Source organism: Spermophilus citellus, assembly GCF_964194105.1.
Source record: "Spermophilus citellus genome assembly, contig: SCAFFOLD_113, whole genome shotgun sequence".
NCBI classification, from domain to species: domain Eukaryota; kingdom Metazoa; phylum Chordata; class Mammalia; order Rodentia; family Sciuridae; genus Spermophilus; species Spermophilus citellus.
The window spans coordinates 1,322,715-1,338,940 of NW_027672919.1; the positions used below are offsets into that span (position 1 = coordinate 1,322,715).

Below are 16,226 nucleotides of genomic sequence, written 5' to 3' on the forward strand. Positions count from 1 at the left end.
CATGGTGAGGAGCATGAGAATGTGTGTTAGAGCCACGTGGTGATGGGGAGGTCAGTAAGCCTGGACTTGGCCCTACAAAGACAGTGGCAATGCAAAGAAAAAGCAGAAATGTGTCTGCTGAGATTCCAATGTCAGCTTCAGGATGGAAGGTATTTCTTATGGAAATAAAACTGAAATATTTGTTCATCTTTATGGGGATTCTTGGAAGAAAAACAGAAGCATTTGCTCGCAACATGATTATTATTTAAATGCTTTCAATCAATCTATTACCCTCCATAATCTCTATAATTATCATTTACCAAAACAACAGAAAAATTTGTACACAAAATGGAGTCTTATTCTTGATCTTAATTACAAGTCAAGAGCTGGTGTGGGGCTCTTTCTTCACTGGCCTACCACAAAGAAAGCCCTTGTTGCATCCCAAAAAATGAAAGAAAAAAAAGTAAATAAAAAGTAAGAAAAAATAAATTTTAACTCAAACATTTCTCATTCTTCAGAGGAATATTTTTGTTTACTCCACTTAATCTCATGAAATTGCTTTGATTTAGAAATCAAATCAGATCTTACCCTTGTCTTTGAGTCTATATACATTATGTTTCCTTTATATCATAAGTTATATTATTTAATGGTCAGTGTGTGTTTGATTTTCAATCTTCCCTGCAGGTTTCTTAAAATTAAAGATGGTGTCTTATTTTGCTTAGATCTACAGTATCTGAAATACTTTTGCTTACATAAAAATTATTTACCACAAACTGTGGACTTCATATTTGGATAAGCAGAAATAGGAATGTTGGGCTAGGGTTGTAGCTCAGTGGTAAAGTGCTTCCCTAACAAGTATGAGGCACTGGGTTCAATCCTCAGAACCACATAAAAATAAAACAAAGGTATTGTGTCCATCTACAAATAAAAATATATTTTTTTAAAAAAAGATACAGGAATTTTCTAGGGAAATGATCCCTACATGCCCATTTCCAAGTTTTTTTTTTTAATTCAAGTGCTGAATTGTAAGAGTTTACAATATATTTTTATTCATCCACATGACTTTCATTTAAATTAGATCCTATCAAATTTAGAACCTATCAAATTCAACCTGTCACATTGCAGTCAGAATATCCATCGCCAATTGAAAAAAAAAAACAAGTTTAAGAAAAATTGGAAAACTTGTGTTTGTATATTATTTAAATATTTGCTATATGACATTCCTTATGTAACTTCTCTTACATCATATTCTTTGAGGCACTGAAACACCCAGGGCATTGTTTCTTCTTTACAAAATCTGCCCATGTTTTCAAACTTAAAGTCATTCTCCTACCAATTGCTGTATTTAGATATTTGCAAATCGGTGTGAAAAACATCTCCACTCTTATGATCTAATTACCATTTTCTTCTTCATCTAAATCAAACAAATTTCTAAAGGTTTTGGTTTATGTATGTACCTTGATGAATAGGCAAATGTGACTGGATTTAAACTTCACTTAAAAAATATTTTTGAGAAAAAAAAAATTAACTCAGAACACCATCGGTCAAGATTTGGATTGAAAGTAGAAGAGAAAAAAGTTCTCATGAAAAAAGAAAAAAATATATTTTTCTAGGTTATTGTAAATTGCTATTCCTCACTGCATAAAAATTATTGAAATTATAATAAATCAATTTGTCATTTAAGTTTAAGAAGCATTTATATATTTAAAATAAGTAAGGGGATGGGGTTGTCACTCAGTCTTGGCATGCTTGCTTAGCACTTGTGAGGCTTTGGGTTCAATAAATGGTAGAACATTAAAAAAACAAATTAAATATATTAAAAAATAAAATAAGTCTTTTCTTTATTATTGGGTCTCTTATACATGACAGTAGGATATACTTTAGTATAATTATACAAGAATGGAATATACCTCATTCTAATTGGAACCCAACTTTTGTTAATTTATTTGATGATGTTATTCACTGTGGTAGATTCAGATATGTACCTAATAAAGTTATGTCCAGTTAATTATGCTTATTGAAAATTTTCATAATTTTATTAAATATTTAAATTATTATACATTAGTAAAGAATAACTCTAAAGCTCATAAAACAGCTGGTAGAAGAAAAAAATTCTAAAAATTTGTAAGTATCAAGAAAAAAAACTTGTTTAATAGAGGGAGAAGTTAGCAGTATGAATTTAAATGAGCCTCTGATTGTCTGTAATAATAGCACTCTGCCATGTCATGAAAAAGTAGCATGTTTTTATTTGATCACAAACTTTAATTTATTCTAGTGTTTTAGTGTGTATTCACATATTTAGTATTTTTAAAAATTACAAAATTCAGTGTATCTACATAAAGCAAAGACTAGTATTGGAAAATTCTATTGTCAAATTCTATGTTCTTTCTCAAGGATTGTGCCTTCATAAGGAAGAACTATAAAGCTACAAGATCAACTAAAATATTTGCATTCCAGATCCATGTTAGATACAAAGAAACAATGTTTTCTGATGTATAAAATAATAAACTGTAACCAGAATGTTGGGCCTATGGTTGTGTATTCTAATATCACTATGCTAAATCATGAAAAAAATAGTATATTTTCTTTTATTATAAACTTAAGTTTATTGTACTATTTTTTCTCTCTCCCTGCATCACTAGGATATTTTGAAACATTTAAATGCACCTCCATTAAATACCTAAGCTGTAATGAAGAGCAAGATAAAATAATTCTGATGCAGTGTACCAAGAACCATTTTAAAGAATGCAACGTCTCTTATTTCATGTAAATGCATATTACACATTTAATATGAGGTTACTATTCAAAATAAGAAAATATTAGATAGAAGTTTTAGCAGATGAGTCTGTGAGCTTAGGAATTGCCAAAAGTGGTTTTTAAATATTTCTACTTCAAAAAAGTAATGTAAATCTAGAAAATGCCAATGTTTTAAATTATTATACTTTGTGAATCTTTATGCTGGAAAAAAATCATTCATGTAAGAAAATAACATTTGTGATATTATAAATTATAATAATACTATCAATTTAAAATGATATACTGAGAATTCACATAAATTGTTGTGCTATGGAAATTCAAAGAAGCCCTGTAGCACATTAGGAATAAATACCTGTGTCTTGTTTATGAAGCAGTAAAAGTCAGATGTCAAAAATGTATTCCTCCAGTGCCTACATCAGAGCCTCCACTGCTTCTCTTTCATTCAGATTTGGAGCTAAGACTTCCAAGATGAGGTTATATGGGACAGACAGCTTTAGCTCATTTTTCAGTAGAGTGATAATATTGGTGTTGTATATGAAGTCTGACAGAACCTGTGTTGCTCAGAGGGCATACCTAAAGGAAAAACTAATACTTCTTCCAATTTCAAACAATGGTAAACAAGCAGCATCTATATGGAAACTTTTTGTGTTTCTAGCTCTCATTTTTTAAGGTCCGAGGAACCTGGGCTGCTATTTGCACAGCATTCATAGCAAACAAATCTAAAGGCTCTCACATGTACCCCATTAAGGTAGGTTCTTACATAAAATAACTAACCAAACTGATGTTATTTGTACATGGAAATATAAATTTTTCAAATCTGTCTGATGAAGCAGCTTCAAGTAATGACACACCAATAACAATGAGTTTTGATGTTTAAGTACTTTGGTTGTGAGAAAAAAATATGGAGAGGGTTGTGGGATATCTTTTTTTAGAAACAAAGCCAGGAAGGTAGCAATGATTGGAGTTTCAAAAAAAGTAGAAGAAAAAAATGAAGAAAAAAAGAAAGAACTCATGACAAATGAGGTTGTTGTTGTTGACTTGGAGATAGGGTTTCTCCAAGTTGCTCAGGGCCTTGCTAATTTGCTGAGTCTGGCCTTGAACATGTGATTCTCCTGTCTCTTTTCAGCTTCCCAATCTGCTGTAATTACATTTATGTACCATTGTGCCAGGATATGCAGTTGTTTAAGTATGGGGAAAAAAAAACATAATCTAGAATAGCCACCATTATGTGTTTGTTACAGAATAGATTCAGTACCCCAAAGACCTCCCTTTCCTAGTTGCCCTGAGTCTCTGGCAATCATAAATCTTGTTATTGTCTGTTGTTTAGCTTTATCCAGAGTGTCCTATACTCAGGATAACATAAATGTGGGATTTTATCCCATACGTTTTTCTAATCAAGGTGTATTTATGATGCCTCATCATGTTTCCATATTTGTTTGCTTATTAATGTTTTTTGGCTCAATCGTGTTCCAATTTATTGATGAGTTCCTTTTTTGATTAATAATATGTAAATACTTACTAAAAGATAACTTTACTGCTTTATGTTCTTGCAAACTATGAATAAACAAGTTACATTGTGTGTGTGTGTGTGTGTGTGTGTGTGTGTGTGTGTGTGTGTGATGTTGGGGTGAAACCTGAAATCTCATGCTTGCTAGGCAATTTCTCTAACAATGAGCCACATCCCCAATCAAAAAGAAATATCAACCTTTGCATGCAGAATTTTATGTGGACTCCAGGTTTCAACTCCAATAAATGAACACCTATTATGTGGTCTATAGATATATGGTAAGACTGAGGCTTTAAAAAATTGTCAAACTCTCTTTCCAAATGGGCTGTACAATTTTGTGATCCCTTTAGCCATAAATAAGAGTTTCTCTTGTTCCTCTTTCTTTTGCCCCTCAGTTTGTATTGTCAGATTTTGGAATTTCAGCCATGCTTTTGGGTGCATTACTTGCAATCCAGTGTGATCCATGATGTTGAACATGTTTTTCTGTCCTTGTTTGTCATCTATATTTGTTGGTATGTCTCCTCGGATCTTTTATTAATTAAAAAAATAGGTTAAACTGACATACAATAAACTATACACATTGAATTATCAATACATTGAGTTTTTATATATTTGTATCTACATGAAACCATCACTGTAATCAAGATAGTGAGCATTGACATCACACCCAAAAAGTTCCTTGTGCCATTTTGGAAATTCTGCCTCTTCCCTCCTCCTTCATATAGAAACAGCCCAGAACAAAATTTTTATTATCATAGATAAAAGAATATTTTGTGATTTATATAAGTAGTCATATCTCTGGTCTGCATAGCAGGTGAACTTTGAAAAATCTTCCTTAATTTAGTCATCTGTGAAAGCATAACTCTGCCTGGCATGGTTGCACAGGACATAATTTACGTGGCTCAGGAGACTGAGGCAGGAGGATGATAAGTTCAAGAACAGCCTCAGCAGCTTTGTGAGTCCCTGAGCAACTTATCAAGAGGCTGTCTCAATGTGAAAAATATAAAGAGCTACAGATTGGCTTAGTAGTTAAGCAACCCTAGGTCAATCACTGATAGCAAATTAATATAAAATGTGAGAATTTCTCCAAGCAGAATGTGAGACCTTGGAGAAAGGTAAGGATTAAAATATATAAAGAAAGTGATATAGGTCTTGATATATAGTAGGCTTCAAATTTCTGGAGTTACCAGCCAAGATTTAAGTCTGGAATCCAGAGTACCTAAGGGAATGTATACATAGCCAGTGCTTTTATTTCACCAAGAGCTGGTATTCCCTACCATTAAGTAGACTTTAAGATTTTTTTTGTCATTATTTTCTGGGGTTTTGTTTGTTTATTTGTTTGTTTGATTTTGATTTTAAAATCTTATAATAGTGATTCATATTACTGCTGTTGAATACTTCTATCTTCTTCCTAATCTTTTAATCACAACAACAAAACCATGTATTCATTAAATAAAACTTCTTCCCCCCGGGCATCCAGTACCTAATTTGGGTCTATGAGTTTACATATCCCTGATAGTTCACTTAAATGGAATTATATATATATATATATTTTTTTTTCACACTACTTTGTTTACTTAGTTTAACATTTTTGAGATTTATCTATGTTGTAGCATGCACATATACAGAACACATTTTGACTATCCACTCTTTAGTTCATGGATTTTGATTGTTCTCACTTTTTTTTTCTTATAAAAACTTTCTTTTTTTTATTGTTGGTCGTTCAAAACATTACATAGTTCTTAATATACCATATTTCACAGTTTGATTCAAGTGGGTTATGAACTCCCATTTTTACCCCGTATCCAGATTGCTGTATCACATCAGTTACATTTCCATTGATTTACATATTGCCTTTCTAGTGACTGATGTATTCTGCTGTCTATCCCTTTCTCCACTATCCCCCCTCCCCTCCCCACCCCTCCCCTTCTCTCTCTCCACCCCCTCTACTGTAAATCATTTCTTCCACTTGTATAATTTTTCTCCTACCCCTCCTTTCCTCTTATATGTAATTGTGTATAACCCTGAGGCTCACCTTCCAGTTCCATGCAATTTCCCTTCTCTCTCCCTTTCCCTCCTGCCTATCATCCCTGTTTAATATTAATCTTCTTCTCAGGCTCTTCATCCCTACCCTGTCCTTGATTACTCCCCTTATATCAAAGAAGACATTTGGCATTTGTTTTTTAAGGATTGGCTAGCTTCGCTTAGCATAATCTGCTCTAATGCCATCCATTTCCCTCCAAATTCTATGATTTTGTCATTTCTTAATGCAGAGTAATACTCCATTGTGTATAAATGCCACATTTTTTAATCCATTCATCTATTGAAGGGCTTCTAGGTTGGTTCCACAATCTTGCTATCGTGAATTGTGCTGCTATGAACATCGATGTAGCAGTGTCCCTGTAGCATGCTCTTGTTAGGTCTTTAGGGAATAGACCGAGAAGGGGAATAGCTGGGTCAAATGGTGGTTCCATTCCCAGCTTTCCAAGAAATATCCATACTGCTTTCCAAATTGGCTGCACCAATTTGCAGTCCCACCAACAATGAACAAGTGTACCCATTTCCCCGCATCCTCGCCAGCACTTGTTGTTGTTGGACTTCAAGTTAACTCAAAATGGATCAAGGAGCTCGATATTAAATCAGAGACACGGCGTCTGATAGAAGAAAAAGTTGGCTATGATCTACATACTATGGGGTCGGGCTCCAAATTCCTCAATAGGACACCCATAGCGCAAGAGTTAACAACTAGAATCAACAAATGGGACTTACTCAAACTAAAAAGTTTTCTCTCAGCAAAAGAAACAATAAGAGAGATAAACAGGGAGCCTACATCCTGGGAACAAATATTTACTCCATACACTTCAGATAGAGCCCTAATATCCAGAGTATACAAAGAACTCAAAAAATTAGATAATAAGATAACAAATAACCCAATCAACAAATGGGCCAAGGACCTGAACAGACACTTCTCAGAGGAGAACATACAACCAATTAACAAATACATGAAAAAATGCTCAACATCGCTAGCAGTCAGAGAAATGCAAGTCAAAACCACCCTAAGATATCATGTCACTCCAGTAAGATTGGCAGCCATTGTTCTCACTTCTGACTAGCATGAATGTGCTGCCATGAACATCATATGCAAGTGTTTGTGTGTATATTTTCAGGTCATTTGGGTATAGGACTGAGAGAAGAGTTGGTAGATCATGTGATGATTCTATACTGAATTAGTGAAATATCAAATATTTCAGTATACACTGTATATTGTATACACTGTATGCCATACTACATTTCCCAGAAATTTATTGGAGTGCCAATTTCTCTAAATTATCACCAACTGTTTTTGTTTTATTGTTTTTTCATTTGTTTCTTAAATTGGGCTTTCTTGTTGGGTATAATTTGACATCTCACTCATTGTGTCAATTTCTTTATTTGCTAAACAGGAAGCTGAGGATGTAGCTTAGTGGCAAAGTACTTGCTTAGCATGTTCCAGGCAGGTTATATTTCGAAGTCTTACTACCAGAAAAACAATGGTATAGGGATTTGAACTCAGGGACACTCTACTTCTGACTATTCACCATTCCTTTATGTTTTTTGACTTGAGAAACACTCTTTTCAAAATATTGAGAGTTGGCCACCAACTTTCAATTCTGCTGGCCTAGCTTCTCAAGTTAATGGGGAATATAGACACATTGCTGCTAAAATATTTTTAAAGAGAGGGCACTATGTAACAATATTTTGAAGATAAGAGGGACAGTGTACTTTAAATAGGAATTCATCAAAAGAATTATCAACAAATTGAAATCAGAAAAATAAAACAACCATAGCATAATGGTGTGGTCACAAAATAAATAGAAACCAAATAAAGGCTCAAACACAATGAAGATATAGGGAGAAATAATGCACAAGACCTTTCATAGCCATACAGGTTATTTTGATCTGATATAATTTTGTGATAATTTACAATAATTATTTTTTTACAAGAAAATAAACCTAGGGTGGATTTAACACAGAACTGCATCCCCAGCCTCCCTCACCCCCGTTTGGAACAGGGTATCACTAAGTTACCCAGAATGATCTCAAATTTACAGTGTTCCTGCCTCAGCCTACACAGTAGCTTGGCCTGCAGGTGTGCTCTACATGCCTGGTTGTGGAATAACTATAATAAATCTATTTTTAGATAAAAAAGTACTGCCTGAAGTAGGCCTTTATTAAAAAATAAATTCTAAGATATAAAACAAAGCAAGAAATAAAATATTAATGTCTAAGCTACAAAATAACAAAAAGCTATAAAAATTCATAGATGTAAAGCAAGACAGTGATACAGATATAGAGTAAAATTGTACACACATTCTTACTAGTGATGTAAATTCCAAAAAAATGGAAAACTATAAAAGCATTTAATAAATATTTTTTTTAATTCAAAGGAATATGTGTGTGTGTGTGTGTGTGTGTGTGTATATATATATATGTAAAATAATTTTATCTAATATATATTAGATATATATTATATATATCATGAAAATGATTTTATCTAATATATGTTATATATTTCATTAAAATAATTTTATCTAATATATATATATATTAGATAATTATATAAAATTATAAATTAAATAAAATTATTTTAATTAAATTAGCAAAGTTGCTTTAGATCAATTTTAACAGAAACTTACCTGTTTCTCCATTTGGTTTGAACAGCTTTTATTATTTGAGCATCAGCAATGATTAGCTCTAAATGACTGAACATGCCATAGCCATTGGCAACAACATTGTGGATGTTCACAAACATGGGATCACTTCTCCACATCATTCTTATGAACAATGACATAAATTTATTTGTACAGTACAGGATGTAAAACCAGCTAATGAACAGAAGAATGATGTGAGTGGATCCCCCCCCCCCACCGGGAGCTGCTTAACAAAACCTAGAGCTATGAAGAGCCATGGATCATTGTTTATGTCTATACAAGAGAATTATTATGTATCCACTGGAAAGAACCACAAGGCCTACAATGAAGACAACTGTCAACAACATCATAGTGAGATAGAGGTCCCTGTGTATTTAACTCACGGGCAGAAATGAACAGTGATCATTGAGAGAGAAGAGACCAGGTTGGGTCTTATTGGGTGTGGCTACAATATAGAAAAGCATGTTGCTATAAGTGGACATGGTGAGGATCCATAAGAAAACAATTAACCACAGGTTGGTATTTGTGGATTTAAATTTGAAGTTGGCCAAGTAGGAGACAGTGGGGCTGGTGGTGATGGCCTGAAGCACACTCAGGACACAGGAATAGAACTACTTTGCATTTGAAGTCACCTGAAATGCCTTTACTTCCCAAATATTTTAAGATACCAAAAGTCCCATTGTTTGGAGGATGAGGATGTGTTTTAGAGCCAAGGTGGTTATGGGGAGGTCCCTGGGCTTGTTACCAAGAAGCACATGGGGAATGTGGAGGCAAAGCAGAAATGTGTTTGCTGAGATTCCAATGCAAGCCTGGGGATAGAATAGGTTACTTCTTATGGCAATATAACTAACTTTGGCTCAAATTCATGGGGATGTTGGTGAAAATGATGTGTTTCTAGAAAAAAATCTGGAGGGTTTGACATTAGTTACATTTTTATTGACATGTTTCCAGTCTTCATCTCACCCTTTAAGTCCTTAGAACATTTTACTTAGATATTCTTATTTAAATTGGACAGGCTGCTATGTCCGCTTTCAATGTCAAGTCAAGGTATGGGGTATGGCTAGTGGCAGAGGACTGGCCTAGAGGACAGGAAGCCCTGCTTCCATGCCAGCACTGAAGTAATTAAATTAGTAAATAAAAATAATCCCACTCAGCATCACTCCTCCATATCATGATTTTGTATATCTCAGCTGAGCTGCAAACCTGTAGTCCAAACTTTGCTTTCTTTTATATTATAAATTATCTAATTTAATTGGTATTGTTTATTTAATTTAATTTTATTTTTTTCATGTAGGCTTTCTACAAGGGAAGACTGTTCTATTTGAATTTGGATGTGCAGATTCCAGAACAGAGTTGGTTACATAAGCATTGGTGAACTAGAACTGTTTGTGTCCATGTTAGACCAGTGAAAATAATAACCTCCTAGGTAAACAATACCAGCAGCACCAAATCTCATGGTTTGTTGAAGCAAATCAGAATTGTCAGGAATGTATTAGTATACATTTTTCTCCCTGTGAGTAAACTACTTTTGTCTCAGTGAACACTGTGAATAAAATTGAATATTGATAATCTTTTTTTATAGCATTGTTGGAGTAAGCAAGTGAACATATGAAAGAATTTAGAAAATAATTGACATAATTTAACACAATAGAGAATTATTAATTATTTATTTATTTTATTAGTATGTAACTCTACCTAGGGAGAATTCTTATGATAAAATAAAGATTTCACATCTTACAGGAAACAAATTCTAATACTGAGATCTTTTGCACATATTGTTCATTGAATACAATAGCTATTTGAGATATTTTTAAGTCTTTCACTTTCATCAAGAAGTACCTTCAGATGTTTTTAATACTTTCAAGAGAAACAGATGACAGCTGCTATGACCTCCTTCTAGCTAATCAGTAGTATTAAAATGAACTTTTTATGTTTTTATTATTTCTCCCCTGTGTATTAAATAAAATAGTTCCATCATCTAAATGGAACTTGGGCATTCTTTTTTTTTTTAAAGAGTGAGAGGGATAGTCAGAGAGAGAGAGAGAGAGAGAGAGAGAATTCTTCAATATTTATTTTTTTTTTAGTTTTTGGCGGACACAACATCTTTGCTTGTATGTGGTGCTGAGGATTGAACCCGGGCCGCACGCATGCCAGACGAGCATGCTACCGGGGCATTCTTTATAGAAATCATCCCTCATGCTCTGAAAGTTGTTTAACTAATTAGAGGTAGGAACTTCTATATTCATAACTCCTTCAGTTCATCTTTTATATGTAGACCTCAGAGCTCTGCATGTACATGGTGAAAATCACACTTAATAACAGGGTTATGACTCCAACTCAGGCACTTTTTTTAATATGGTTAATGAATGCCCTAAAGGGTTTGATTTGTAAAACACTATGAAAGTGGTTAAAACTGTGAAGAGTTTTGAGATAGAAACTAAAAAACACAGAATTAATGATTTTTTGATCTACTGTCATATTTTACCAAAACATATTTTTGATAGAAGGCAGAGTTATTAAGAGTCTCTATTCTTGACAAAAATACATAAGCCAGGGCAAAGCTATAGAAATAAATACAGAGAAACACAGTGGTCTCAGCCCCAGGAAGCCCCAGAGTTTCTATGTGGAAAAAAGTACCACCTGAGCAGGATGAAGATCAGGAGACATTGATATTTAAGTTAAGTGTTCAGTGTTGAATTTGAAACTGTATCTAATGATAAGTGAGCTAACATTATTTTTTTGGTATTGAGCTACTACCCAGGATGTTTGTGTGTTTTCTGAAGTAAGAAAACAGCAAAGAGTACTGCAGAATTAGGACATAAAAAATTAGAAGGATGTGGAATCTCAGGATGTTTGTATAGAAATCAACAAAATAGAACTTTAACCAAGAAACTCACCTGTTCACTTGCCTCTGAGTATATAGCTGATGCAAATAACTTGACCACATTCTGTAAATGCAATTCCACTTTTGATTCAAGGGAAATATATAATTCAGACTTTGGTAAAAGGACCTGTCAAGTTTCAAATTTTTATAGTGCTGTTGGCATATACATGACCAAGGATGAAAAGGGCCTGTCCACCATGAGTAAGGCTTAGAAAACTGAGAAGTCATCTCAGACTGGTGGTTATTTTTTTGGATGATGCTACAATATTCACTCACAGAGACACATCTTAAAACGTATTCACTGAGGTGCTGAAAGACACATGCGTGTTCAGGGACAGCCACCGAGCCACTGAGTCTCTTTCAAGGAAACTCTCCCTGTTTCCCAAACTTAAGTCATCTTTCCACGAAAGCCTGAATTTAGATATTTGAGAACCACACTGAGAAACACCTCTCATTACTATAATCCAGTTACCATTTACTATTTCTTCAAATTCACACTATTTCCTGAAGGAGATTCTTGTCTTACCTTATATGAACAACCAAATATGAAGTCTGTGGTTATTTCATTAGGGCTTGGAATTGTACTTGAATAATATTTTTGCGAAGGAGGTTTTTTTTAAAATTAAATTTATTTTTTTTAGTTATAGGTGGACACAATATCTTCATTTTTTAATCTTTATGTGGTGCTGAGGATTGAACCCAGTGCATTTTGCATGTGAGTCAAGTGCTCTCCCTTGGAGCCACAATCCCAGCCCTGTGAAGAAGGTTCACAATTGAGAACATCTTCATTTGACATTTGAATGGAAGAGAAATCTGACAAGAAAAAATGAAAAAAAATACTGTTTTCTCTATTATAAATTGTTCATATTTATTACAAAATAGTGATATTTTAGCAAAAGAATTTTATTTATTTCTAATGATTTACTAATGTTACATAAGCCCAATACACTTACTATTTAAAGAGTTATAAGGTATGCAAAATCGTGGTATTAAATTTATATATTTTTCCTATGATAATGCATTAGTAATAAATTATTCTAAATTAAAAGAACAGCTAAGAGAAGATGGAAATTCCAGATGTATTTCAAGTGTCATGAAAAGATGTTTTCTTATGTATATGAAGGTATGAACTGTGGCAAGACATGTCTGTAGTTTTCTATATTAATGTCATTCTGCGACAGTACAGAAAAATAATATGTTTTATTTGGTTATAAATTTAAATTTATGAGTTCCCCGGCCGAGAGAAAGAGCGCGGCTGCGGGCGCGCGGGGAACAGAGGCGGTGGCGGGCGGCGGCGGCACCGGGAGCCGCCGAGTGCCCCTCCCCGCCCCTCTGGTCCCCCACCCACCCACCCGCCGGTGGCCCGCGCCCGTGGCCGCGCGCGCTCGGCCCAACCCCCAGGACTCCGCGCCCTGTGCCGCCGCCCAGCTCGCAGCTCTGCGCCACCGAGGCCATTCTCACCTGGCGGCGCCGCCCGCCCACCGCCCCAGCCACAGCCCCTGCGCCCACGACGACAGCCGCAGCTACCGCGACAGCGGTGGGGGACGCTGCTGAGTCGAAGAGAACTCAGCCTGGCCACCGGACCTACTTACTCGCCTTGCTGAGTGTCTATTTTTATAAGAGTTTACGACTTTTCTAAAACTTTTGTATACAAAGGAACTTTTTTAAAAAAGACGTCTTCAATATATATTTAATCCAAAGAAGAAGAATCTCGGGCAATTGGGTTGTTTCTTTTTTCTTTTTTTCTTTTTGGTTTTTGGCTCCGTTTCTAAGGTTTTTTTTTTTACCCCCCTCTTGACTTTGGGGTTCGGATACCCCAGCTGCTTCGGGCACCCGAGGACCTTCTGGGCCCCACATTAATGAGGCAGCCACCTGGCGAGTCTGACATGGCTGTCAGCGACGCGCTGCTCCCGTCCTTCTCCACGTTCGCGTCCGGCCCGGCGGGAAGGGAGAAGACACTGCGTCCAGCAGGTGCCCCGAATAACCGCTGGCGGGAGGAGCTCTCCTACATGAAGCGACTTCCCCCGGTGCTTCCCGGTCGCCCCTACGACCTGGCGGCGGCGACCGTGGCCCCAGACCTGGAGAGTGGCGGAGCCAGCACTGCGTGCGGTGGTAGCAACCCGGCCCTTCTACCCCGAAGGGAGACGGAGGAGTTCAACGATCTCCTGGACCTAGACTTTATTCTCTCCAACTCATTGTCCCACCAGGAGTCGGTGGCCGCCACAGTGTCCTCGTCGGCGTCAGTCTCATCCTCTTCTTCCCCATTGAGTAGCGGCACTGCCAGCGCGCCCTCCACCTGCAGCTTCAGTTATCCGATCCGGGCAGGGGGTGACCCGGGTGTGACGCCAGGCGGCACCAGCGGCGGCCTCCTCTATGGCCGGGAATCAGCGCCGCCTCTCACCGTTCCCTTCAACCTGGCGGACATCAACGATGTGAGCCCTTCTGGCGGCTTCGTGGCGGAGCTCCTGCGACCCGAATTGGACCCCGTGTACATTCCGCCGCAGCAACCGCAGCCGCCAGGTGGCGGGCTGATGGGCAAGTTTGTGCTGAAGGCATCGCTGAGCGCCCCTGGCAGCGAGTACGGCAGCCCGTCGGTCATCAGTGTTAGCAAAGGCAGCCCTGACGGCAGCCACCCAGTGGTGGTAGCGCCCTACAGCAGCGGGCCGCCTCGCATGTGCCCCAAGATCAAGCAGGAGGCGGTTTCCTCGTGCACTGTCGGTCGACCCCTAGAGGCCCACTTGGGCGCTGGACCCCCGCTCAGCAATGCGCACCGGCCTAGCGCGCATGACTTCTCCCTGGGGCGGCAGCTCCCCAGCAGGACTACCCCGACCCTGGGTCCCAAGGAACTGCTGAGCAACCGGGACTGTCACTCTGCCTTGCCGCTTCCCCCAGGATTCCATCCCCATCCGGGACCGAACTCTCCACCCTTCCTGTCCGACCAGATGCAGCCACAGGTCCCACCACTCCACTACCAAGAGCTCATGCCACCTGGTTCCTGCCTGCCAGAGGAACCCAAGCCAAAGAGGGGAAGAAGGTCTTGGCCCCGGAAAAGGACCGCCACTCACACTTGCGATTATGCCGGCTGCGGCAAAACCTATACAAAGAGTTCTCATCTCAAGGCACACCTGCGAACCCACACAGGTGAGAAACCTTACCACTATGACTGGGATGGCTGCGGGTGGAAATTTGCCCGCTCCGATGAACTGACCAGGCACTACCGCAAACACACCGGGCACCGCCCGTTCCAGTGCCAGAAGTGCGACCGGGCCTTTTCCAGGTCGGACCACCTGGCCTTACACATGAAGAGGCACTTTTAAATCCCAAATAGTGGATATGACCCACACTGCCAGAAGAGAATTCAGTATTTTTTTTAACCTTTCACACACCGTCTTCCCACGGGGGAGGAGCCCAGCTGACAAGCACTACAATCATGGTCAAGTTCCCCAGGAGTCAGCTTGTGAAGGAACGGATGATCAGTAGAAAGGAGGAATGAAAAAGACAAATCAAAGAACTGACGGGGTCTGTGACTGGATCTTCTATCATTCCAATTCTGAATCCAACTTGAACACGCCTGGACTTACAGAATGCCAAGGGGTGACTGGAAGTTTGGATATCAGGGTATAAATTAGATCCGAGAGTTGGGGGTGAGGGGGAGGGAAGACCAGAATTCCCTTGAATTGTGTTTCCATGCAATATTAAGCATAAAGATCACCTTGTATTCTCTTTGCCTTCTAAAAGCCATTATGATGTTAGAAGAAGAGGAAGAAATTCAGGTACAGAAAAATGTGTTTTTTAATAGCCTACGTGATGGTGCTTGGTGAGTCTTGGTTCTAAAGGTACCAAATGAGGAAGCCAAAGTTCTCAAACTGCTGCATACTTTGACAAGGAAAATCTATTTTTTTTGTCTTCCGATCTACATGTATGACCTAAGTCAGGTAAATTCGCCTGGTTTACTTCTTTTACATTTTTTATGCAGACAGTCTGTTACGCACTGTGGTTTCAGATGTGCAATAATTTGTACCATGGTTTATTCCCAAGTATGCCTTAAGCAGAACAAATGTGTTTTTTTTCTATATTGCCTTAGTAAATATGTAATATAAATTCAAGCAAACTTCTATTTTGTATATTTGTAAACTACAAAGTAAAAAAAAATGAACATTTTGTGGAGTTTGTATTTTGCATACTCAAGGTGAGAAACAAGAGTCACTAGGTGGGATGAATTCGATCTGAAAAGATTCCTCTCAGCAAAAAAAAAAAAAAAAAAAAAAAAAAAATCAGTGAGGCAGAAAATGATACCAGAGAATAGGAGCAAATTTTTACTACATGCACATCAGATAGAAAACTAATTTCCAGGATATACAAAGAACTTTAAAAACTTAATGCCAAAAAACAAATTTCCTAAACAGTA

General features: G+C 37.4%; 1 protein-coding gene across 1 annotated transcript; it reads left to right on the forward strand.

Moving 5' to 3' along the window:
- Positions 1–13,380: 13,380 nt before the first annotated feature.
- Positions 13,381–15,712, forward strand: LOC308640355 (Krueppel-like factor 4). Its single transcript, XM_081312293.1, has one exon. The coding sequence runs from the start codon at positions 13,678–13,680 to the stop codon at positions 15,133–15,135; it is 1,458 nt and encodes a 485-aa protein (XP_081168419.1). The 5' UTR covers positions 13,381–13,677; the 3' UTR covers positions 15,136–15,712.
- The last annotated feature ends 514 nt before the right edge of the window (positions 15,713–16,226 follow it).